The 25,293-nt window shown below is 41.1% G+C and overlaps 1 protein-coding gene and 1 pseudogene across 1 annotated transcript in view; both read left to right on the top strand.

The window, feature by feature from the left end:
• Positions 1 to 8,551: 8,551 nt before the first annotated feature.
• RAB3B (RAB3B, member RAS oncogene family) overlaps positions 8,552 to 25,293 on the top strand; it is a 61,790-nt gene continuing 45,048 nt past the window's right edge. Inside the window, exons 1-2 of the mRNA XM_074221453.1 lie at positions 8,552 to 8,768; positions 20,681 to 20,911. Of these exons, the coding sequence (XP_074077554.1) occupies positions 20,681 to 20,911 (231 nt within the window). The 5' untranslated portion in view covers positions 8,552 to 8,768. The remainder of the gene's footprint in view (positions 8,769 to 20,680; positions 20,912 to 25,293) is intronic.
• LOC141510948 (large ribosomal subunit protein eL30 pseudogene) lies at positions 16,070 to 16,406 on the top strand (annotated as a pseudogene).

Raw genomic sequence — 25,293 nt, forward strand, 5'->3', positions numbered from 1 at the left:
GTAATGAGATCTGGTGTTGGTTAGTTATTTCAAACTCTTTGTGACCCTACTTGGGGTTTTCTTGGTAAAGATACTAGAGTAGTTTGCCATTTCCTTCTCCAGCTCATTTTACAGCTGAGGAAACTGAGGCGAAAAAGGTGAAGTGATTTGTCCAAGGTCACATAGCTAGTGTCTGAAGCCACATTTGAACTCGGATCCTCCTGACTTCAGGTCAAGAGCTCTATGCATTGTGGAGTCACCTAGCTGCCCTAATAATAAGATATGTGACTTTTAGTGTCTCAACAGAAATACCCAGAATGCAGACAACAATCAACAGGAACTAGGTGGCAAATTTAATCCAGGAGAATGTCAACTCACTGCTAGTGGGAATCATTTCATTCTTTCTATTTTTATTCCCAGAACCTAGCACAGGGTGTGACTTAAAGCAAGTATTTAATAAAATGAGTATTGAGACATGGAATGAACCCCATGTCTTGATGGTGACTCTGGACCAACATACCTTATTTTTTTAATGATATTTTATTTTTTCCAATTATATGTAAAGACAATTTTTACCATTCATTAAAAATTTTTTTTGAATTTCAAATTTTCTTCCTTCCCCTTTCCTAGGTAAATAATGGATATAATTACATATATGCAATCACATACAGCATTTCCATATTAGTCATGTTGTGAAAGAAGAAATTGACCAAAAGGAAAACATAAAAAAGTGAAAATAATATACTTCAATTTGCATTCAGACACCCTCAGTTCTTTCTCTGGACGTGAATAGCATTTTCCATCATAAGGCCTTCGGAATTGTCTTGAATTGTTGTATTGCCAAGAAGAGCTAAGTCATTCATAGTTGATCATCACACAATGTTGCTGTTACCAATATACCTTACAAAGAAGAAATTATTGGTAAGGGAGTGCTGAAGGATAACATTGTCTATGAAGAAGATATACTTATGAGAGTAAACCCAAGCACCAGAATTAGGAAACATTTTGGAGGAAGAAACAAAAGGGATGATATCATCAGAATGGCCTATAGACCACCTGGTCAGAAGGGTGAATAGCTGAGATATTCTACAAACCATATATAGTAGTAATGGGAACTCTCTTGTTTTAAAGATAACATCACTTTTTTTTAAGGTTTTTTGCAAGGCAATGGGGTTAAGTGGCTTGCCCAAGGTCACACGGCTAGATAATTATTAAATGTCTGAGGCTGGAGTTGAACTCAGATACTCTTGACTCCAGGACCAGTGCTCTATCCACTGTGCCACCTAGTCGCCCCTCAACATCACTTTTTAAAAGATGGAAGAGCCAGTGAGGAGAAAGTCTATTCTGAATCTGATTCTCATTTATGAGGAGGAAATTTATTGGGAAATTATGGGAATACTGGGCATAAGTGACCATTTCCTCCTATAATTTGTGATAGAGGAAAAGTAATAGTCTTCTATTTTGGTACTTTGTATTTAGAAGAAACAGATTTTTAAAGATCCAACAGAAAGGACTAAAATTCTAAAGGGGAAATAAGCCAGAAACAATAGGAAACTCTCAAGACTGAAATTTTGAAGACACAAAGGGAAGCAACTCCAAAGAGGAGGAGAAATGGAATATGCCTTATGAGATTGATGTGGATTCATAGAGAACTCTTCAACCAACTTCCTTATTTGTTTTTTTAAGAATTGGACAGAAGAGGGGTAGCTAGGTGGCGCAGTAGACAGAGCACTGGCCTTGGAGTCAGGAGTACCTGAGTTCAAATCCAACCTCAGACACTTAATAATTACTTAGCCATGTGGCCTTGGGCAAGCCACTTAACCCCATTACCTTGCAAAAACTAAAAAACTAAGAAAAAAAAAAAAGAATTGGACAGAAGATGGGAGCCAGGGCAGGAAACAAAATAAACTTTAAAAATAGTGCCTGGTTAAAAAAAAAAATAGTGCCTGGTGAGCTAAAGTTGAAAATGAAATGGGGCTGATAAGAGAAGTTAAGGAAACAAAAAGGGAATTTTTTAGAGTTATACTGGGGGGGGGGGGGAACCATAAAGTGGAGAGGAATATTGCATGATGTGAATGAATTAATGATAAAAGACAACAATAGGTGTGAGGTGGTACCTCAGAGTTGTTTTAGTTTGCAGGAAAACAGAACTATTAAATAATCATTTAATACTAAATACTAAATTGACTTCTCTTTTTTTTCCCTCTCTGCCAAAACAAATGTTTTTTGCACTAGGAAGGACAAGTCCAAAGTAGATAAAAGGAAGTTGAAACCCAAGACTGTAAGGAAGTATCTGGTGATATTCTTAATGATTACAAGTCAACTCTATACTGAGGAATTGTTGGCATCTGTGATTGCTGAATCTCTGTCAATGATATCCACAAGATTGTGGCAATGGGGAGAAGGAAAGAGAAGGATCAAAGTCCTGATGTTCAGGAAAACAAAGAGAATTGAGTCAAAATAGGCAATTGAGCTTGACTTTGATTCTTAGGAGAATGTAAGAATGGTTCATAAAGAGATATGCAGCATAGTACCCCACACTCTGACTAGCAGGTCAGATTCCTAGAACAAGGTTACTGCTTCCTTCTGGGTTCTAGGGTAACCTTCAGGGGTTGGAGGTTTCTCTCTAAATCTATCAGTCACTAGCTCTTGTCCCATTTCTTTCTTTCTTTTTTTTTTTAGATTTTTTTTCAAGGCAATGGGTTTAAGTGGCTTGCCCAAGGCCACACGGCTAGGTAATTTATTAAGTGTCTGAGGTTGGATTTGAACCCAGGTACTCCTGACTCCAAGGACAGTGCTCTATTCACTGCACCACCTAGCTGCCCCCATATCTTTCCCCAATATCATTTCCAATTCGTATCTAACCACTGATTACTTCCCTGGTACCAATTAATATCCACTAGCTTTTCCAGAGGGAAATTTACTGAGAAAGTATAGCAAAGATAAAATTTTCTCCCTCCTCCTTCCCTTCACTCTCCTATCAAATCAAGATGCATTCATTCCTATACTCTCACTGGATCAAAAGTTGTTTCTACAAAGCATTTCCTAGCTTCTGGTTATAGCATTGGCAATAGGGGAGCCATTTCCAGACTTGCAAGACAAGGTATTTTGACAATTGGATGGACTCACTGTGGCACTGTGTAAGCAGATTGTTCCTCAGGGATGGATCCTTGCCATCTTCAGCTACTGCATCTAGCAACAGCTCTGCCATGGGCTTCTGTCTTTAGACTTTTGAACCTTCAAGATTGTCACCTTCATTCATCATCATCATCATTCTGTCTGGATTCTCATTTATCTAAGAGTGGGAAAGAAGAGACACAACAGTAACAAGATGAACAGAGGTGGACATGCGTTCATGGCCACAAGGCAAGCAGATGAGGATATTGTTCTCTCTGAGCCCCGCTGGCTGGTCCCCATTACAGAGAGTTGATAAACACCTAAAAGAAGCAATGGTCACAAGGAGTCAAACTAGCTTCATCAGGAATAGGGGCAGCTAGGTGGTACAATTAAGAGTGTACCAGCCCTGGAATCAGGAGCACATAAGTTCAAATACAGCCTCAGACACTTATTAGCTGTGTAACCCTGGACAAATCACTTAACCCCAATTACCTCCCTAAAAACACAGATTATATATATTTTAGTTACTTTACTGACATCATTACTAAACTGCAGATCAGAAGAATGCTCTAGATTGATTGCAAAGTTTTTGATAAGGCTTTCAGTGGAGAAGATGCAGAAGCATAGATTTGGCAGTGATATTAGATGGTTGACCTCCCAAAGTAGTCATTAATAGTTCGATATCAACATAGCAGGCAGTCTCCAATGAAGTGCCCCAGGGATCTGTCTCTACTTGACCCTAAGTTTAATACTTTTACCAATGACATGTATAAAAGGATAGATAATATATCCATAACTTTGCAGCTAATATAATACTAAAAAGGACACCTTCTGGATGGCAAGGACTTCACAAGTGAGAACATTGGGTTGAATCAAAGTCGACAATGAAGTTTAAAAATCAATCAGTCAACAACCATTTATTAAACATCCTAGGAGATGTGGCCTGGCAACTGCTTCTGAGGGTGTTGCAACCACAGTTACTGAGGACCCAGAGAAGTTCTTAACCACCAGAAGTCTCTGACAAGTCCAATGCTTTAACATTGATAGGATTTTATCAATGGAAATTACATTAAAGAAGATGTATTACTATCTGCTTTGCTGCTGCTCCCCAAGGACCATGGGACCTTTCCATCTTATTCACAGTGAAAACCTCCTCTTTATAGTTCGTCTCTTCCCCTCTAAAATGTGAACTCCTGCAGAGGCACCCATTTCTATTTGTAGTCTTAATGCTTTGTACACAGTAAATAATAAATGTTTCATTCATTCATTCACCAATTGAGTACCAGGTATTATACTAGTCACTGGAAATACAGGGACAAAGTCCTTCATTTTTTAAAAAATATTTTTTCTATTTGTTTTCCAACCACATGCAAAGGTAGTCTTCATCAATCATTTCTTTGGCCAGGTTTTGAGTGCTGCACCACCCTACCTTACCTCTCCTTCCTGAACAAAAGCAATCCAATATAGGCTCTGTGTTTATAATCATGCTAAACACAGATCCATTTTTATTTTATTTTATTTTATTTTATTTTGTTTTTGCAAGGCAAATGGGATTAAGTGGCTTGCTCAAGGCCCCACAGCTAGGTAATTGTTAAGTGTCTGAGGTCAAATTTGAACTCAGGTCCTCCTGATTTCAGGGCTGGTGTTCTATCCACTGCACCACCTAGCCGCCCAGATCCATTTTTTTATTGAAGATTTTATTTATTTTGAGTTTTACAATTTTCCCCCAATCTTACTTCCCTCCCCCTCCCCCACCCCCCACAGAAGACAATTTGTCAGTCTCTACATTGTTTCCATGGTATGCATTGATCCAAATTGAATGTGATGAGAGAGAAATCATATCCTTAAGGAAGAAACATAAAGTATAAGAGATAGCAAGATCAGACAATAAGGTATCAGTTTTAAACATAGATCCCTATTGATTATGAGAAAAATAAGATTCAAATGGAAGAAAGAAAACATTAGAGAGAGAAAAAATGGTAATACATAAGATAACTTTTAAAAATTGAAGATAATAAGCTCTGCTCTTCATTTAAACTCCACCATTCTGTCTCTGGACATGGACAGCATTCTCCTCACAGAGGGATAAATGTAAGAAGTTTTATGATTGGGCTAAAAAATCAACTCCATAAATTCGTGATTGGACTGAGATTGTTTTATCAAATATTCAGATGTTTTAGTGGATTTCAAGCTCAGTAGATATCCCAGCACCCAGCGTGGTTCTTTGTGTCTAGTCTATATCCATACGTGTTGGTTGAATGGACTTGAATGGAACGGGGAGATTGGCTCAGGTCACCTGGTCACTCTCCCCTGGCTCTCTCTTCCCCTACTGATGAGACACCTGTAGCCCCTCCAGACCTGTAGATCACCAGGTACAATTTTTTTACAACTCTCAGGAAAGCAGGCCAGAGAACCGCAGAAGGTAATCTGAAGTCAACTTTGTAAAACAAAACTCACTGGGGGAAAGTAATGAGGACTTGGTCCCCGTGAGTAGAGAGACCCCAGGCAACACAAGGTGGTGTCTGCTGGGAAAGAATTCGCCTGGCGTGCAGGTGCAGGAAATAGTAATCTGTCCAATAACTTCCTGTTTTAAATATTTTTGTTAACTGGGACAGCAGTTTAACCCCAAATGGGGTCAGGAAGACTTGAATACAATTGAAATAACTCAGCAGCGACAACAAAATTCTACAAGTTTGGCTATTTCCCTCTGAATTTTATTCCTCTTGGACAGAGTACCAATTGCTCTAACTCAGTTTTGTCTCTACCAATAGTGTGTCTCAGCATGTCCTTCAGTATCCTTTATAGTTACTCATTTGTGAACACACACACACACACACACACACACACACACACACACACACACACAAACACGCGCGTGCGAGGTTGTGTGCCTTTTGGCTTACAAATCTTCAGGGGAGGAGATCTGACAGCTAGAACTGTCCTGAATACTTGAGAAAGACAAAAACTGAGACCTAGAACCTGGAACTGACATCTTCAAGGTCACATGGGTATAATAAGGTGGCAGATCTGGGATTTGAAGCTAGGTCCTAGGACTTCAAATGGTCGGAATCCACAGATGAATGAGAGGCTTTGGGCAATTATCTTGCATCATGTGCTGTACCTAGAATCTGGATTCAAATCCAACTTCAGACCTTACTAATTGTGACCCTGGGGCCAGCTGTTTGCCTCAGTTTCCTCATCTGTCAAATGAGCTAGAGAAGGAAATGGAAAATAATACTTAGGATATTCTCTCAGAAGATGGGCAGATCAACTTCCTGCTAGACCTGCCAGGTCTTCTTGAAAAGAGTTCCCCTCTCTCTACCTCTGTCTCTGTCTCTGTCTCTCTCTGTCTCTGTCTTTGTCTCTGTCTTTGTCTTTGTCTCTGTCTCTGTCTCAGAAGCAGTTCTGTCTTCCAGGTACAACTTAGAACCCAGCAATGTCTGACTTGTCTACCTGGAGAAAGAGGGGGTGGGTGAGGGAAGAGAAGAGGTGAGTAGCTGGAAACTGAGCCAGATCTGATGCCTTTAAATCTCCCTGACCAATCACCGCCAACTGACCCATGGTAGATAGAGTGACCTGCACTTGTCTGCCCCCATTACTCACATAAGTTTTGTAGTTAAAAAGAGCCTTAGGGTGCAGTGGAGAGAGAGAGAGCTGACTCTGGAGTCAGGAGGACCTGAGTTCAAATCCAGCCTCAGTTATTTATTACCTAGCTGTGTGACTTTGGGCAAGTCACTTAACACCAGTGTCTTGTTAAAAAAAAAAAAGAGCCTTGGGCTTCAAGTGGGAAAGCTTAAATTTATAGTCTTGACTCAGACACTCACTCTCTGTGTAACTCTGGGATCCAATTGCGGTGTGGTGGGATCTCCAGTTTAAATCCAAAGGTGTGACTGTGGGCAAGTCTCTCTATTTTTTTAAGGTTTTTTTTTGCAAGGCAAATGGGGTTAAGTGGCTTGCCCAAGGCCACACAGCTAGGTCATTGTTAAGTGTCTGAGACCGGATTTGAACCCAGGTACTCCTGACTCCAAGGCTGGTGCTTTATCCACTATGCCACCTAGCCGCCCCCAAGTCTCTCTATTGATATTCGCCTCAGTTTCCTCCTCTGCAGAGTGGAAGGATTGGATTGAATGGTTGTTAAGATCCCTTCCAGGACTGAATCCTATGACCCTTCCTTCCAGGCTAAAATAGTAGGTCCATGAGAGGCTGGGCTGCTCTGTTCCTCCTCTATGGCCCTCAGGCCCAGCCTGGACCTGCATCTGCCCAGTATGGATCCCAGAAGCTACCTGAGCAATCAGTCTATAAGCATTTATTAATCACCTGTTGTATACCAATCACTGTGCTTAAAAGCTGGGGATACAAAGAAAGTAAAAAAATCAATCACAGGGGAGAGCCCAGAACAAACCAAAACACGAATTGAATTAGATTAATTTAATGAGTTTAACCCTCTTATTTTGCAGAAAAGGAAACTGAGGCCTGGGAGAGATGACTCACTCAAAGTCATGTAGCCCGAAAGCCGTCCAGAGGGGATTTGAACTCATGCCCTCTGACTGCCCCTGGGTCAGATGGTCTGAGACCAGAGAGGGTCGCCTGGGGAACCCGAGGCTCCGCCATTCTTCGGCGGGAGCGGCCCCCATCTGTCTCCCGGAGCCACAGGACCTAACCCTCAATGGCTCTCCTGGGCTGGAACACCTGGAAGGCCCTGAGGGGCGGGGACGGAAAGGTGGGGCTGGGGGGAGGGAGGGAGCCAGCGGGGCTGAGGGGCTGCGTGGTCCGAGTCCAAGCGCGAAGGAGGGTGGGCGGTAGCGGAAGCGAAGGAGAATTGGGGGTGGGGGACTGGGGAGCGGAGGCTGAGAGACTGGGGGGGGGCTGAGGGGCGGAGACTGGGGCGGGGTGGGGTGCTGAGCAGGTGGCAGCTGAGGGGAGGGGCAGAGAGGCGGAGACTGAGAGATGGGGGGCTGAGGGGCAGAGACTGAGAGATCGGGGGGCTGAGGGCGGAGACTGAGGGTGGGGTGGGGGCTGAGGGGCAGAGACTGAGAGATGGGGGGCTGAGGGCGGAGACTGAGGGTGGGGTGGGGGCTGAGGGGCAGAGACTGAGAGATGGGGGGCTGAGGGCGGAGACTGAGGGTGGGGTGGGGGCTGAGGGGCAGAGACTGAGAGATCGGGGGGCTGAGGGCGGAGACTGAGGGTGGGGTGGGGGCTGAGGGGCAGAGACTGAGAGATCGGGGGGGCTGAGGGGCAGAGACTGAGGGTGGGGTGGGGGCTGAGCGGGGCGGGGGCCGAGCAGGTGGCTGCTGAGGGGCGGGGCAGAGGCGGGGCCTGAGAGGGGTGGGGGTCTGGGGGGCGGGTCTGGGGGCAGAGAGGCGGGGCCGGGAGGGGCGGGGCCAGGCGGGCCCCGCCCCGGGGCGTGCCCCGGCGCTGCCCAGTGGCCGCCGCAGCCCCTCTCCCTGGAGCCGGCCGGGCGCTCGGAGCTGTCCTCGGCACCAGAGGAGCTCGCAGCCGGGCCGCCTTCCGCTCCCTGGCCTCCCTGCGCTGCCCGGTAACCGGTCAGGGCCGTCGGTCGGGGTCGGGTGGCTGCGCCCCGCAGGCGCCTGCTCCACGCTCCCGCCCACCCGGAGGCTTGACCTCGACGGCGTCCCGAGCCCCCTCCCCAAGTTTCCAGAGCCCCCACCGAGGTAGGGGGAGCGCCGGAGCAGGTCGGGGGGGGGGCTTTGGGGAGAATGAGCCGGAGGTCTGGGGGGCCACGGAGGCTGGGGTTGGGGAAGGGAGAAGGTCGGAGGCACAGGGGTCTGGAGCCGGGCCGGGGGTGCCGGGGGAGAGGGGCGCTGGCTGCCCGAGGAGGCGGACGTGGGGGGCGTGAGCGCTGGCCCCACACAGAGCAGAGCCTGCAGGGTCTGCACACCAGGGTAAGCTGAGGCAGAGGTTATGTGGGGGGCAAGGCTGAAGATCTGAGGATCTGGAGCGGGTGCGGGAACCTCGGGCAGGGGGAGGGTGCGGTGGGTGGGGCAGGTCGGAGCCAGGCACTGGGACCCGGTTGGGCTGCGCGGGGGGCAGTGGTTGGCTCCTGGTTCTAAAGCTAGGAGCCCTCCTCTGGGCAGAGCCGAGAAGAAGAGCAAGCCTTCAGGGGCGAGGGGATGGATGCCCGGGCAGCTTCGCCTCCCTCCCCCGTGCCTGGGTCTTGGGAGTGGCCCCATGGGGAGGGGGGCGGGGCTGCCTCCCGGTGGAGCCCTTCTCCGGTCCATTGAGAAGGGTGTGGACGAGACTTCTTTGGAAAGAGGAGGGAGTGAACAATGTCTGAGGAAGGTAGTAAAAGGGAGAGGAGAGTAAAATATTTCAGGGCTCTCTGGGTATTGAATGTGTGTGGCCGATTGTCTGGAGATTTATATGTATGGAGGTGGGGGGGGACGAGGATAAATCCCAATATGGGGGGGGGGGATGAGTTCCATGTGAGGGGATAGCAGTTCCTGCTGGGGTTCATAGTGAGATGGAGGTCTAGGGAGTTTCTCAACACTGCCCATCTTCCAAATAGATCCCCATGTATTTGGCTGAGAAGACCTTCTAGTTCTGAGGTTCTGGGGTTCTAAGTCACTTCTCTTTGAAACTCAGTTTCCTCATTTATCAATAGGGTTAATAGGACTCCTGCCTTGCTGGCTTCTCTCCATTTCAGAGCTTCTGTGAGGATTATCAGATCATGGGACAAAGCTAGAAGAGCCCTTCAGAGACTGGCTAGTACAGACTGTCAGCACGGAAATAAAGGCAGAAACAGTCCCTCCTTTCAAAGAGCTTACATTTGAATGGCAAAGTTTCCCTAGACTCTCAAGTCTCCCCGGAATGGGGGGAAACTGAGGCCTAGAGAGAAGGAAAGACTTATCCAAAATCTCCCAGGAAGTAAGTGGTAGAGCTGGGGCCTTCAGTTCCAGAGCCTGCCCTCTTTCAATGTATGGTGCTTTGGGTGGGGTGGAAGTGATTGCCATTAGCAGCCAGGGAGGGTCATGGCTGCCCTTCCACATCAACCACAGGGTCAGAGCTATGCTGGCCTCAGAGTTTCTTCAAATAGCTCTTTATGGGTCTTCTGTCCAGGAATCCCACTGGAACCCTTTTTTGGAGTAGAGATCATAATGGCTCAACCATCTACAGGTCACTTAACTGGCAACCTTAATTCACCCATCATTTTAGCTAAAGCTTTTTTGATCTTTAGGTATTTTTAGCTTGTACTACATCTAAGGGCTGGACGCATCTATTAGAAGGTAGGCTTCCCTATCGTTTTTTTTTTCTTTTTCTTAAATCTCAGCTTGATTTCTTTCCCATGTTCATAAACTTGAGGTGGAATCACAGTATCAGAGTTGGGTAAAACTCAGCATAAAAGTTAGTGACCATCAACCAACGAAATATTGATTGAGAGACATTTAAATATATTTTAAAAATACAAGTATATGCGGGAGGCATGGAATCCAGAGAGAAAAGGAATAGGTTTTTGCATAAACTAAGAGGAAAAAAGATGTTCTATTTACCAATAGAGTCGTAAAGCATATATTCAGCACCTACCACATGCCAGCCACTATGCTAATTACCTAGCCAGCTGAACAAGTGGAATACTTTCTGTCCTGATGGAGTTTACATTCTATTGGGAATCCAACAACCAGTAAATAGTTATAAATTATATCTCTTCAGCCCTGTGCTCCAATGCATTTATTAATAAGTAAGGCATCTATAGGTCTCTCTTTTTTCTTTCTCTCTCTGCCTCTGTTTCTTTCTATCTCTGTCTCTATCTCTCTCTCTATCATCTGTCCATCCATCCGTCTGTCTGTCTATCTATTTGTCTCCCAAAGCCAATCAGTACCTTTTCTGTGGCTTAGACTTAGAACACTGATGGTGGAAGAGTGAGGATTAATAGGGTGAGTGATTTACCCAAGGTGACATAGGTAATTATGCTTCAGAGATACAACTTGAACCCATGTCTTCGTGACTCCACTGCATCAATTTCAAATAATGGATGGATTTAAAATAAACACACATTGGTGGGAAGGGCTAGTGATACCTAGGGAATCAGAAAAGACCTTTTGAAGGATTCTGCCTGACTTTGTAATCACAGGGTGATAGTACACTTCCACTGGTGATGTGTGATTCTAAAAAGTAGATGGAGGATATTTCTAATGATGAGATGATTATGAAGGTAGGATTGATCTGAAATGGATGTAATCATATCTAATGTTAAAAACCTCTTTAAAACAAAACCAGAATTCTGTTAATAAGCATCCCAACCTTTTAAATGATCTCTTTATGCCAGTTTTCAACTGGAGCCCTTAGAGCCCTAGAATCATAGAAGGTGGAAAGGTTCTTAAAAATCTCAAGTTGGAAGGATCCTTGAACAACAGCATGTCTAGCCCCCTACTTCCACTCATTCCATTCATCTGTTCATTTATTCATTCCTTATTCAACACATGTTTATTAAACATCTGCTAGGTATGGAGTCTTGAGCTAGGTGCTAGGGAAGATATAAAGGCTGGAAAAGAAACTGGTGTCTTTTCACAGAGCTTACATTCTAGAAGGGGCACCAATGGACAACTATGGTAGGCAGCATTACTTAATCAGTGCCTAGAAGAGTTGCAAGACTGTGTTTAAGATTTCTGAACTGAGATGTATTCATTTGAGGAATCATTGGCCTGGGCTTCCTGGAAGGGGTACCATTTAATGAATAATTTTGAAGGATGATTATTAGGAATTCCAGTGGTGAAAAGAAAAAAGATGATGTGAGAAGAAGAGGTGAGAGAAAAGTGAGATGAAACCAGAGGTGAATTTTTTTTTTGTTTCAGATCTCAGAATTAATGACACAGCTTGAACTAAGCAGAGAAAAGGTTTAAACTGGTGCTTCTTCCCCCTTCCTTCCTGTCTTCTAGTCCCTTGACTTACTGAACCTCAGAAGAATTCATAAAATTAGGGGTTCTTCATTTTTTTGGCAATTTGATGAATAGTGTTTTTAAGTGTATAATATAAAATATTGTAGAATTACAGAGGAAACCAATCACATTGAAATACATCAAAATATGAAAAAAAATAAGTTCACGGACTCTTCTCCTTAAGAATTATTTGCAGGGCAGCTAGGTGGCGCAGTGGATAGAGCACTGGCCCTGGAGTCAGGAGTACCTGAGTTCAAATCCGACCTCAGACACTTAATAATTACCTAGCTGTGTGGCCTTGGGCAAACCTCTTAACCCCATTTGCCTTGCAAAAACCTAAAAAAACAAAAGTTATCTGCCCTGAATTTTGCTTACTGTGGCTTTCTTCTTTTGAAGAATTTGCTTCTGGTAATTACACAAGAGGAGAGAGGGAGCTTTCAAAATACCCTCAAATTCATGAATGGGCCAGATCCTACTTGGAAGAGAATTGGAGAATTCTGGAGGGGCTTTCAGTCTTGGGGATATTGATATCTGGAGAATCTGGAAATGGAAAGAACTTAGGTGTCATCAAAGTTTAAACTGTCTTTTACCCAAGGAGAAAACTGAGGTTCAAGGAGAGAATGTGATATGCTCATTCCTTTTAGCAACATTTTTTAATCACCTACTCTGTGGCCAGCCTCACTTTAGACACTGTGAGAGAGATTTACCTTAAGACTAAGTTTTGGGGCGCCTAGGTGGCGCAGTGGATAAAGCACCCGCCCGGGAGTCAGGAGTACTTGGGTTCAAATCCGGTCTCAGACACTTCATAATTACCTAGCTGTGTGGCCTTGGGCAAGCCACTTAACCCCATTTACCTTGCAAAAACCTGAAAAAAAAAAGACTAAGTTTTAAGACTCTGGAGCAGTTTACAGTCTAACTGTAGAAATAAATACATCATAATATAGAATGATGGATCAGATCAAATATAAGCTAAACATTGTTTGCTTCAAAACAAATCTGCTTCACAGATAGAAGTAGCAAGTCAACTGAAAAATCTGAGGAGTCTAAATAGACTTCAAGCTTATATGAGTCAACTATGGACCATGGTAGCTAAGAAATCTATTAAGATCTTGAACTGCTTTCAGAGAGGCATGCCACTCAGGATTTAGAAGGTCTTCTCACTAAGTGTTCTTTTCACTCTGGATGAGTCAGTAATGGGAGGTTATTGTCCTTGGCTTTGAGAGGCTTCATTTGGAGTATTGCATTGAATTGTGGACTCCACATTTTAGAAAGGACCTTGATAAGCCAGAGAGTGGCTAGAGGATAGCAACTAGATTGGGAAATAGCCTGAAGTCCTTGTTATATGAGGCTAGATTGAATGAACTGGACTTATTGAACAGGAAAAGAGAAGACTTAAGGCAGTGGCTTTATTTTTTGTTTATTTTATTTTATTCTTTAATTGAAATTTTATTTTATTTTTCCAATTACATGCAATGGTAGCTTTTCAACATTCATTTGTTTGCAAATTTATGAGTGCCACATTTTTCTACCACTCTTCCTTTTCTTCCCCTCTCTATGGTGGCAAGCAATCTGGTAAAAGTTATATATATATATATATATATATATATATATATATATATATATATATATATATGTATATACGTATATACATATATATATTCATCTTTAATATATTCAATATTAAATTTAATATATTACATATTGGTTGTGTTGTAAAAGGATTTAGATCTAAGGGGAAAGAAAAAGGTTTGAGAAAGAAAGGAAAAGCATAAAAAAGTTTCCAAAAAAGTGAACATAGCATGTATTCAGACCTTATAGTTTGTCTATAGATGTATTGTCCATAGTAGGCCTCTCAGGGTTGTCCTTGATCTCTGAACTGCTAAGAGGAGCTGCATCCAACATAGTTGATTATCTCACAGTGTTGTTGTTAATGTGTACAATGTTCTCTTGGTTCTGCTCACTTCACTCAACATCAGTTCCTGTAATTCTTTCCATGCTCCTCTAAAGTCTACTTGTAGTTTCTTATAGAACAATAGTATTCCATAACATTCAAATGCCATAACTTGTTCAGCCATTCCCCAATTGATGGCATCCCCTCAATTTCCAATTCTTTGCCACTACAAAAAAAGCTGCTATAAATATTTTTGAACATAAGAGACCTTTCCCATTTTTTATGATTTTTTTTTCAGAATATGACCTAGTATTTGTATTGCTGGATCAAAGGGTATGATCAATTTAATTGCTCTTTGGTCATAGTTCCAGTCCAGATAAGACAAGAACTTTATAAAGGCCTCCAGATATTTTAAGGATTGATCTGTGAAAGAAACCTGTTTGATCCCAGGACCTCAGACAGGACCAGTGGGTTCAGGAGTCATTTCATTTAGTCTTGGTGCCTCAAAAAATTTTTTAACAAGGAGAGTGGAGTGAGTTGCTTTGGGAGTTATGTGAAAGTGGAGAGATCGGTGGGCTTCAAGAAGAATGTGGATAATTAATTATTTGTAGGGTATGTTTGTGAGAGTAGGCTATGTTTGTGAGAGTATTCCTAGTCAGAGGTGGTGGGTTTGGATTAGATGGGGTTAGAGATCACTCCTAGAACTGGGATTCTATGACTGCTTAAGCAGAATGGATAAAAAGATCTTATCAGCTGGTTATAAATTTATTAAGTACCCATAGTGTCAGGCACTGTGCTAAGCTCCAGTCTACAAAGAAAGGGCAAAAGACAAAGGAGTCAACAGTCTAATGGGAAGACAACATACAATTATGTACAAACCTAGGGAAGGTATCAGAATTAAAAGATATAAGAATAACAGGGAAGAAATAGGATGGAAGGTATTGGAATTAAGGGGGATTGGGAAAGACTTTCTGTAGAATTTTGGTTGAGAGACCCTGTGGAAGCCAGGAGGCAGAGGATGGAGAAAATTCCAGGTTTTGGAGGAACTTCCAATGAAAATGCCCAGTCAGGAGATGGAGTGGAACCCGTGAATCACAGGGTATATTGATAGAATCAGGAATTTTTAGAGAGATGTTACCATTCCCTTAGAACTTAGAATTATGCCCAAAGAGCAATAAAATTAAACATATCCTTTATCCAGCAATATAAATACTTAGGACCCCTCAGGTCCCTTCCAGCAGGGATTCTTGGAGCATTATGTTACTTTTAAGTGACTTGCTCAAGAATACATAGCTAGAAAGTGTCAAGTGTCTGACTCTGCAATTGAACTCAGGTCCTTCTGACTTCAGGGCTGGTACTCTATCCATTGCACCATCTATTATGTTACTTTTCAAAGATAGTATGCAGAGCATGGGGGTTCCCCAAATGGGGTGTCAAATCTTGCTCCCCAGGTTTTCTTTACATTAATGCCAACAAGATGAGCAGTGCCCTGTTTCTCAGCCTGCTGCCTACTAGCTAGCCTGGGCAGTCCCAGGGATGCTTGCTTTCTCAGCTGTCTCTGAATATCTCAGTAACTCTTGCTAAATTGTCCCCTTGGAATGGAGAAGAACCCCTGAGGGACCTGTCCAAATGTGTTGCCCAGATCTCATGCCTCATCTAGCTTCACCTCCATCTATTCTCACTATGACAACCATGAAAGGACTAGTGCTTAATTCTTTCTCACTTGTCTAAAGGGGTTTTTTTTTTCAAGCCTGGCTCATAGAATAGCAGAACTGAAAGTAATATATGGAATAGGGGGTGGTGGGGTGGGGAATGGTATCTGGTCCAACTCACACCTGAATGCCCTCACCCTCCTCCTTCTATGGTATCCATTCCTTGCCTCAGCATAAACATCCAGTTTCCACTGATTCTTCATATCTACTTTTTTTTGTATTGAGAATCTTAGATCTTTTGATCTTTTAAATGAATTTTGTTATTTGGTCTAATTCCATAATTGATATAGGACTGAATCTGTACATTTAATTTAGGAAGTGCCTTCACTTGTATTCTATTGGCAAGGCATTGACTATGCCACAAGTTTTTTAAATTTTTCTGTATTTTTTTAATTAAATAGTCCTTTCTCACTTCTGGGCCATCTTGGTGGCCAGTCTCTGGCTGAGTGTCCTCCCTCACCACAGGCAAGAAGATAATGATTGTAAAAAAGATTTAAAAATTGCTGGAGTCTATCAACGTGGGCTTCAGCTGGTCATGAAAAGTGACAAATATGTACTAGGCTAAAAACAGACCCTGAAAATGATCAGACAAGGCAAAGCCAAATCGATCTTGTTGGCCAACGACAGTCTGGCCTTGAGGAAATCAGAGACTGAATATGACACTATATTGGCCCAAACCAGCATACATCATCATTACAGTGGCAACAACAATGAATTGGGTACAGCCTGAGGGAAGTGAGTACACTGGCTGTCATTGATCTAGGTGTTTCTGATATCATTAGAAGCATGCCAGAACAGACCAGTGAAAAGTAAACTATAAAAGTAATTTCAAATAAACTGATCAGAGATGATTTTTTAAAAAATTAGATTTTATTAATATCTTTTGTTTTTTCACATATCTTACACTTCCCACTTTATCCCTTTTTCAGTGCTGTCTCTTATAAGAAACAAAACAAAACACTCAACAAAACCAATTCTTAAAAGCCAAGTGTTATATAGAGTACCCCACATCTGAGGATCTCAACTTTGGCAAAGGAATCTGGAAGATGATATCTTTTTTGCTCTTCAGAGCAAAAGTTGCTCTTTATAATTTTTATTTTCACTTGTTTTGTTGTGGTTATTCTTTCCATTTGTAGAGGCTTCTTTCTTCTGAGACTAACTTGAATTTATTCTGTGTGTGTCTCTGCCTTTACTCCTCCATCTAAGCTCTGTATCCCCTAAATTTCTTTTAAGAATTTTTTGGTAGTTATATGGAAAGCTTCATATTTCCAGGTATTTATTTTGTGGTCATTTAGAATGAAACTTCACTTGCTAATTTTCTGTTAATTAATCAAACCATCATGTCATCAGTCAATAAGTTTTATCTCCTCTTTGGTTATATTTATATCTTTAATTTCTTAATTAGCATTTCTAGAACTCTGTCCAATAATAGAAGGGAATGGGGTCATCCTTACTTTATTCATGTAGTTACTAGGTAAGTTTCTAGTGTTTCCTTATTATGTATGATAATATTTTCTGGTTTTAGGTATTGACTTTATACCATATCAAAAAAAGTAATTTTTATGCTTATTGTCTTTTAGGTATTTACTATACGTGAGTCTTATACTTTGTCAAAAGGGTTTTTCTTTATCTCTCAATAAAATCATGTGATTTTGGATGGCTTTGTTTGCAGCAAGAATAATTATATTGTTTTCCTAATATTGAACTATCTTTGCAACTCCCAACTAGGCAATGCTGAGTCATTTTTGGCTAATGGTACCAATCTTGTTGCCAGTAAATTATTTGAATCAGGATTCATTAATTATATTATTGGCTATGGTCCTCTTTCTTTGCTTTATTCCTCTCTGGTTTATAAAGTAGAATTATGCCTTACAAGAAGAGTATGATAGGGTGTTTTCTTAATTTTTGAAAATAATTTTTTACAGTGTAGATATTCTTTAAAAGTTGATAGAATTCATCTAAAACTCCATCTGGACCATGGATTAGGTGTTCCTTTAGAGTTAGCCCAATTTCTTAATATAAAATTTGTCTAAGATCTCTATTTCATATTGTATTGATGCAGGTCTTTTGCTCTGTATACTGTATTTTTTATAAGTTTTGTAATTTTTTTCTGATATACATTTGTGGGTAGTAGGCTCCAATAGTTCTCATTTCTTCCCTTTTGTGATTTTTACTTTATCATTTTACCTTAACTATTTTCTCATTTAGTAATTTGATTTTTAATCCTCTTTTGAAATTAAGTAAAGGTTTACAATTTTTAAAAATTTTTTCCAAAGAGGTTTTAGGTTTGTTGTTCAATTTTCCAGAAATTTGCATTCCTGTCTTTAGAAATTCATTTTTGAAAAAAAAAACAAAATCATTATCTTATTATATACTTTTGTTATCTCTTTTTTAATTAATTTTTATTAAAGATATTATTTGAGTTTTACAATTTCCCCCCTATCTTGCTTCCCTCTCCCCCCCACGGAAAGCACTCTGTCAGTACTTTGTTTACATGTTGTACCTTGATCCAAATTGGGTTGTGATGAGAGAGAAATCATATCCTTAAAGAAGAGAAGAGAAGTCTAAGAGGTGACAAGATCAGACAATAAGATATCTGTTTTTTTCCTAAATTAAAGGGAATAGTCCTTGAACTTTGTTCAAACTCCACAGCTCCTTATCTAGATACAGCTGGCACTCTCCTTTGCAGACAGCCCAAAATTGTTCCTGATTGTTGCACTGATGGAATGAGCGAGTCCTTCAAGGTTGAACATCACCCCCATGTTGCTGTTAGGGTGTACAGTGTTTTTCTGGTTCTGCCCATCTCACTCAGCATCAGTTCATGCAAATCCCTCCATGTTTCCCTGAAATCCCGTCCCTCCTGGTTTCTAATAGAACAATAGTGTTCCATGACATATGTATATATATATATATATATATATATATATATATATATATATATATATATATATCACAATTTGCTAAGCCATTCCCCAATTGAAGGACATTTACTTGATTTCCAATTCTTTGCCACCACAAACAGGGCTGCTATAAATATTTTTGTACAAGTAATGTTTTTACCCTTTTTATCATCTCTTCAGGGTATAGACCCAGTAGTGGTATTGCTGGGTCAAAGGGTATGCACATTTTTGTTGCCCTTTGGGTGTAGTTCCAAATAGCTCTCCAGAAGGGTTGGGTGAGTTCACAGCTCCACCAACAGTGTAATAGTGTCCCAGATTTCCCACAACCCTTCCAACAATGATCATTATCCTTCCTGGTGATATTGGCCAATCTGAGAGATGTGAGGTGGTACCTCAGAGAAGCTTTAATTTGCATTTCTCTAATAATTAATGATTTAGAGCATTTTTTCATATGGCTATGGATTGCTTTGATCTCCTCATCTGTAAATTGCCTTTGCATATCCTTTGACCATTTGTCAATTGGGGAATGGCTTTTTGTTTTAAAAATATGACTCAGTTCTCTGTATATTTTAGAAATGAGTCCTTTGTCAGAATCATTAGTTGTAAAGATTGTTTCCCAATTTACTACATTTCTTTTGATCTTGGTTACAGTGGTTTTATCTGTGCAAAAGCTTTTTAATTTAATGTAATCGAAATCATCTAATTGGTTTTTGGTGATGTTCTCCAACTCTTCCTTAGTCATAAACTGCTCCCCTTTCCATAGATCTGACAGGCAAACTAATCCTTGATCTTTTAATTTGCTTATAGTATTGTTTTTTATGTCTATGTCCTGTAACCATTTGGATCTTATCTTGGTAAAGGGTGTGAGGTGTTCTTTTGCTATCTCTTATACTTTATATTTCTTCCTTTAGGATATGATTTCTCTTTCATCATATTCAACTTAGATCAGTGTATACCATGGAAACAATGTAAAGACTAACAGACTGCTGTGGAGGTGGGGAGGGAAGCAAGATTAGGGGAAAATAGTAAAATTCAAAATAAATAAAATCTTTTTTTAAAAAAGAAATTCATTTTTGAGAATAAATGGATGAAAAAGTGTCTCCTATCCTCAAAACAGCTTATGTTCTAAAGAGAGAGACAACCCACCACAAGGGAGTAGTAGCCAAGGAGGGGCACTTTGGTCCACAAAGTTACCAGGATGATGAATGGGGTCATGGAGGACTATAATAGTACAGAGTTGATTTGATTATGATTCGAGTTTCCCGAAATGGAAAGTGGAAAGAGTGGCTGTCAAAGCTCTGGAGGAGCTGGCTGGAGAGTTGGGAGTGAAGAATTTTCCACCTCCCTCAGCTAACTTATCCCCTGTAGAATTTTATTCCTTTGGACCATAATTATGCTTTCTGTGAATTTTTTGAAATCTCTCTTCTTCAAATTTGGGCTGCATTCTAGACAATCCCTAGCATTCCACTTTTTCTCTATTTCAGTTTCCAAAATGGAATAGTCACATCTTAAGGTTTTTAATCACTTAGCCACTTCTTGTTCAGTTTCCTCAACTGTAAAATAAGAATAATAGTACCTAAGTCATGAGGTTGTCAGGGGAATTCAATAAAATAAAATTTGTAAAACATTTAACATGATGTCTGGCAGGTGTTTAAGAAATGTTTGTTCCTTTTCCTTCAAAGAAGGATTCGAATTTAAGATTACCTGGAAGAACCAAACTGCCAGAAGGAACTCAATATATTTGCTTATCCTAGAGCTAGTAGGAGGAAAACTTATATTTCAAAGTAAAATGACAATATCTCTTTGTAATTATTTGCATTTAAAGTTTATACATATATATTTATAGTATATACATAAAGTAAATTATAAACAAATTTAAAAATTCTTATGTTAATTGACACATCTGGTTCTTCCTATAGTTTAAGCAATCAAATTACAGAATCAGAGAAACTTAGAGCTGGGAGATACCACAGGGCATGAGACCAACTTGTACCTGACAAAAATTCTTTCTACAATATGCCCCCAGGTAGTCATTCAGTCTCTATGTAAAGATCTCCTATGAGGCAAAAACCTCTACTATCTTTTTTTTAAAGTAACTATAAAATACAAAGATGTTTCTCTGGATGATACTAGAAGAGGGTTCATGGATCTCTGGGTAACTAAGGCAATTGTGTCTGTCTCTTACAGATGGCTTCAGTAACAGAAGGAGGCAAAGCTGGGGGAAAAGATGCTTCAGACCAAAACTTTGACTACATGTTCAAACTGCTCATCATTGGCAATAGTAGTGTTGGGAAGACTTCTTTCCTCTTCCGATATGCTGATGACACCTTCACCCCAGCCTTTGTCAGCACAGTGGGCATTGACTTCAAGGTGAAGACTGTTTACCGCAATGAGAAGAGGGTGAAACTACAGATCTGGGTGAGTCTTGAATGGTTAGAACTGGAAGAATGCTCCCCAAGGGCAGATTGGTCTTAGGTCTGGATGAGAGCATGATAACAGGTCACTGGGATGTCAACCATGAGAGAATGCTTTGGACCTGGGTCTAACCTTTGGGGTCCATGTGCCAAAGCTGGCACCTGGGGTACTCCCTTCACATATGCTGCCCCAGGAAAACTACCCTGAATTTGAAACACTTTCTGGAACTCAAATAAATATTGATAATTATCTTTTCTCATAATTGAAAAAATAATAAAATAACATTAAAAAAAGCAACACTTTTCTGGATCATTGCCCATTTGATTCCATAGCTCATGACCCCCCACTGATGTTCTTATGTTTATTGTTCAGTCAAATGATACATTAGTTCAGAACAAAAGACATTTAATCCTATAGCATAATAAAAATAACAAAATAACATGATAAAAAGAGTATTTTCCCCATGATGTGGAAATGGGTATACTTTTTCCAATGGTAACATACTAGTAATAGGGAATGGAACACATGTAAAGAACATAAATGACCAGGGAATATGCCTGGAGACCATCAATAAGGAGCACATGTCTAAGGAAGGAGTACATGCATGGAGGATATTTCCATAAATCAAATGACCAGGACACATATATGGAGAACACATATGTTGAGACATATGGTGAGAATGAATATGCTATAATATTCTCTGGCAGTGTTATTGCACTATTCTATTCTGGGTATCATGTCTCTACCATATTGTCTGCTCCTTCCCTGGTCTCAAGATTATCCTGCTGTTCTCTGATACCATAGGCTGCTCTTTGTTCTTGGGGTGCAGTAATTAAAAAGGCCCTTCCTGACAAGGATGCTTGATGGTCTTTTAGTTCATAATCAAGATTATGAAGTACTATGCCCTGTTAATCAACAGCCAAAAAGTGAAAGAATGTCTCAGTCTAAGATTAAGTCTATTCTTTTGACTATGTTTGTCTGGTGCCAATTCCAGGTTCAGAGTCCTGACAATTATCTGACAAGTTTAGAAATTTTCCTATAATTCTCATCAAATTACTGCTTATGAGCCTCCCTCACCAAATCTCATTTCAGGAACTCTGACTCCCTAGAACCTATAAGACTTATGAATAGGCTGGGCTCTCTCCAAGTCCTATTTGAATGGCACGTGGAGGAAATGAGGGACCAGAACAAATCAAACTGATCTTAAAATTTAGAACAGAAGTAGCAAGGACATCACCATCTACCCCTCCAGACTGCCTTTGTCATACATTTATTCTAGCAAGAAAGCCTTACTGGTCTTTTCATATTTGTATTCCCAGCTCAGCACAATGTTCCTCACATAGTAGGCACAATGTTAATTGGATTACAGTTTTTGGTTTCTTTCCCCTGCCCACACCAGTCGCCAATATTTACACTCTGAGGTGATATATATGCTATCTATATCTTGTATGTATCCACTTCTCATTCCTCTCTTGCCCACTACAATGTGTGTTCCTTCAAGGCTGGGATTGTTTTGACATTTCCTTATATCTCAAGCCTGGCATATAATAGATGCTTAATAAATGCTTTTTCACTGACTTCACTGAAAAAAAGACTATCTGAGGATGCAATGACTGTCTTTAAGTTTTAGGAAGGCTGTCATGGAGGAGTCATTTTCATTTAGCAAATCTTGAGGGCAAAGGGCAAAGCTCTGGAGCAAAGATTTGATGTAAGTTATAATTTGCTAGTTATTGGGATATTGGAGCTGTCCAAGGTTGAGGAGGCTGCCTTCAGAAACGAGCTCCTCCTCCTTTGGTGTCTTCGAGTAAAGACTGGGTAGGTTGTAAAGATAATTGATTCCTTGACTACCACTTGGACTAGATGGTTTCTAAGGTCTCTGCTAATTCTGAGATTCTATGTATCTGTGATAATGTGACTCTGCTCTTGAGAACCAAAGCCATGTCTTCCACTGCTTCCCATTCCCTTCCCCTATCTGCCCAAGACCATAGCAGGTATCCAACCAGGTCCTATTACTTGATGTCCATTTATCAGAAAGGCCTTTATTAATCTCAAATAGGATGATGATTAGACAGTCCCAGCCCTCTGGGAGTTAACCATCTTAGACCCAATCTCCCCTGTTTTTTCTCTTTCCCATATTGTCAACAACCAGTCATAGTGCAATTTAGCAAAATCTTATTAGGCTGCTGTGGCACCCAAAGTCCTATGTCTGGTATGGTATGGGGATGTAGAGGTGAACAAGACACATCCCTGACCCCAAGGAACTCACAGTCCTAACAGGCGAAAGAGGAAGGCACAGTAAACAAAGTCCTGGGTTTGGAGTCAGGAGACTTTTTCTTAACCACCAATATGACCTTAGACAAATCACTTAGTCTCTTTGAGTGAGTCTCAGATTCTTCATCTATAGGGCAGTTGGGCTAGATTTCTTCTAAGGAATCTTATAATTCTAAATTTGTGATTCTGTGTCCCTATGATGTCAGTACACCTGACTGAGCCTCAGTTTCTTCATCTATAAAATGAGGGAGTTGGACTAGATGGAATCCCTTTTAACTTTGGAAACTATAATCATAAAACAGATATGATAAGTTCCATATGAAGTGCTGAGAATATTCCTGTTTACCTGGAAACACATCAGTCCCTTGGTGGAAAGATATGGAATAAAAAGACGTGGAGTCAGGATCACCTGAGTTTCCAGGTCCTTATCAGACACTTATTAACTATGTGACCCTGAGAAAGCAACTAAAACTTTCTGGGCCTCAGTTTCCTCATTTCCAAAATTGAAGAGGTTCTCTGAGGTCTCTTTCGGCTTTAAATCTATGATCTATACTGAGTGTGAGGATAGAATGTAAATTTCTTGAAGCCAGGGGATTATTCTATTATTTTACTTTTTTTCTTTATATTCCTAGTATCTAGTATCTAGTAGAGATTAATAAATGCATGATGATGACGAAGATGAAAAGGAGGATGGGGAAAGGGGAAAGATGAAATCTTTTTTGAAAGAGGAGGTCTTTGATCTAATCCTTTGAGCTCCCATATTACTGCTACTTTATGATTTACAGAGTGCCTCACTCTCCTCCTCCCAGCCCCCTGCCAACCACCTCGTGAGGGAAGAAGAGTGTTGTTAACTGTTTTTAACAATGGAGAAAAGGGACTGAGAGAGATTAAGTAATTTGCCTAAAGGCACACAACCAGAAAAGGTTGGAGCTGGTTGGGTTTCAACAGACTAAAGTGGGTATAGATGTAGGTAGAATTAGGGGAATGACTCTGGGAGCAGTAATGACAGCTTTGCATAATTCCAGGACTTTTTGCTTATTGTTTCTTGGGATGCTAGAGTTAGAGTAGATAATGACCTAGAGGTAATCAAATCCAACCTCCTAATTATACAGAGGAGGAAACAAGACACAGAGAAGCTAGGTGCCTTGCTCAAATTCCTATAGGTAGTGAGTGACTAAGTTAGGACTTGAATCCAATCAGGTTTCCTATGTTTTCCACATAATGTGTGTGTGTGTGTGTGTGTGTGTGTGTGTGTGTGTGTGTGTGCCACTATCTAGCACCTTTCTCTCCAGAGCAGGCTTCCTGATCATATGCATCATACACTAGTTCCTTCTATGAGAGCCAACTCTGCCTTCACCCCTTGATTTCCCTGGACCTGAGGCATTGCTCATTATTCCCTGTCTCCATTCTCAAGAACAGGAGAGTGACACCCCCCCCCAGGAGTGACAGGAGCCTTTTCCCCACCAGCCCTCATACAGATCTCAGAGTAGGATGCAAATAAGTATGGCTTGGCTCCTCCAGCTCCCCCAGGAGGCATCACAGCTGCTCCCCCCACATGCAACCTACAGGCCCCCTGCAGTCTTCTACTACCCCCTGCCTGCTCCAGGAGGGCTTGGCAGCCACTTCCAGTGAATTGTTCAATTATCACTCAGCCGGATGGCTTCATGTTTCTTCCCCTACATGGAAGTTTCTGGAAGACAAGGGGAAAAGAGAAAGAGGACCTAGTGGCATTGTGGGGAAAACCTGGAATCTGGAGGTACACCATGTGAGCTCAAATTCTCAAATTTTGGCTAAGTGACTTCCAAGCTCTAGGACTCTGAAAAAGTCAGTTCTCCTTAATTTTTGTTGTCTTTCAAATAGGAGGAAAAATACAAATGTGATTCACAGTATTGCCATGAGGCTCAAATGAGATCACAACTGTGAAATGCTTGTAAATTATAAGATGTAATATAAATGGCAGCCTGGATTATTTCTATCAGTCTACTTTTTATTTGGGTCAAGACCTGGGCTTTCATTTCTTTGGGGACTTTCAGGAATGGAAATCCCCTCCACCAAAGCAGATTATCATTTTTCTATAAATTATCTTCTGTACCTGGGCCCCAGAAAGAATGAAT

The sequence above is a fragment of the Macrotis lagotis genome, chromosome 2, assembly GCF_037893015.1.
Source record: "Macrotis lagotis isolate mMagLag1 chromosome 2, bilby.v1.9.chrom.fasta, whole genome shotgun sequence".
NCBI lineage: Eukaryota > Metazoa > Chordata > Mammalia > Peramelemorphia > Peramelidae > Macrotis > Macrotis lagotis.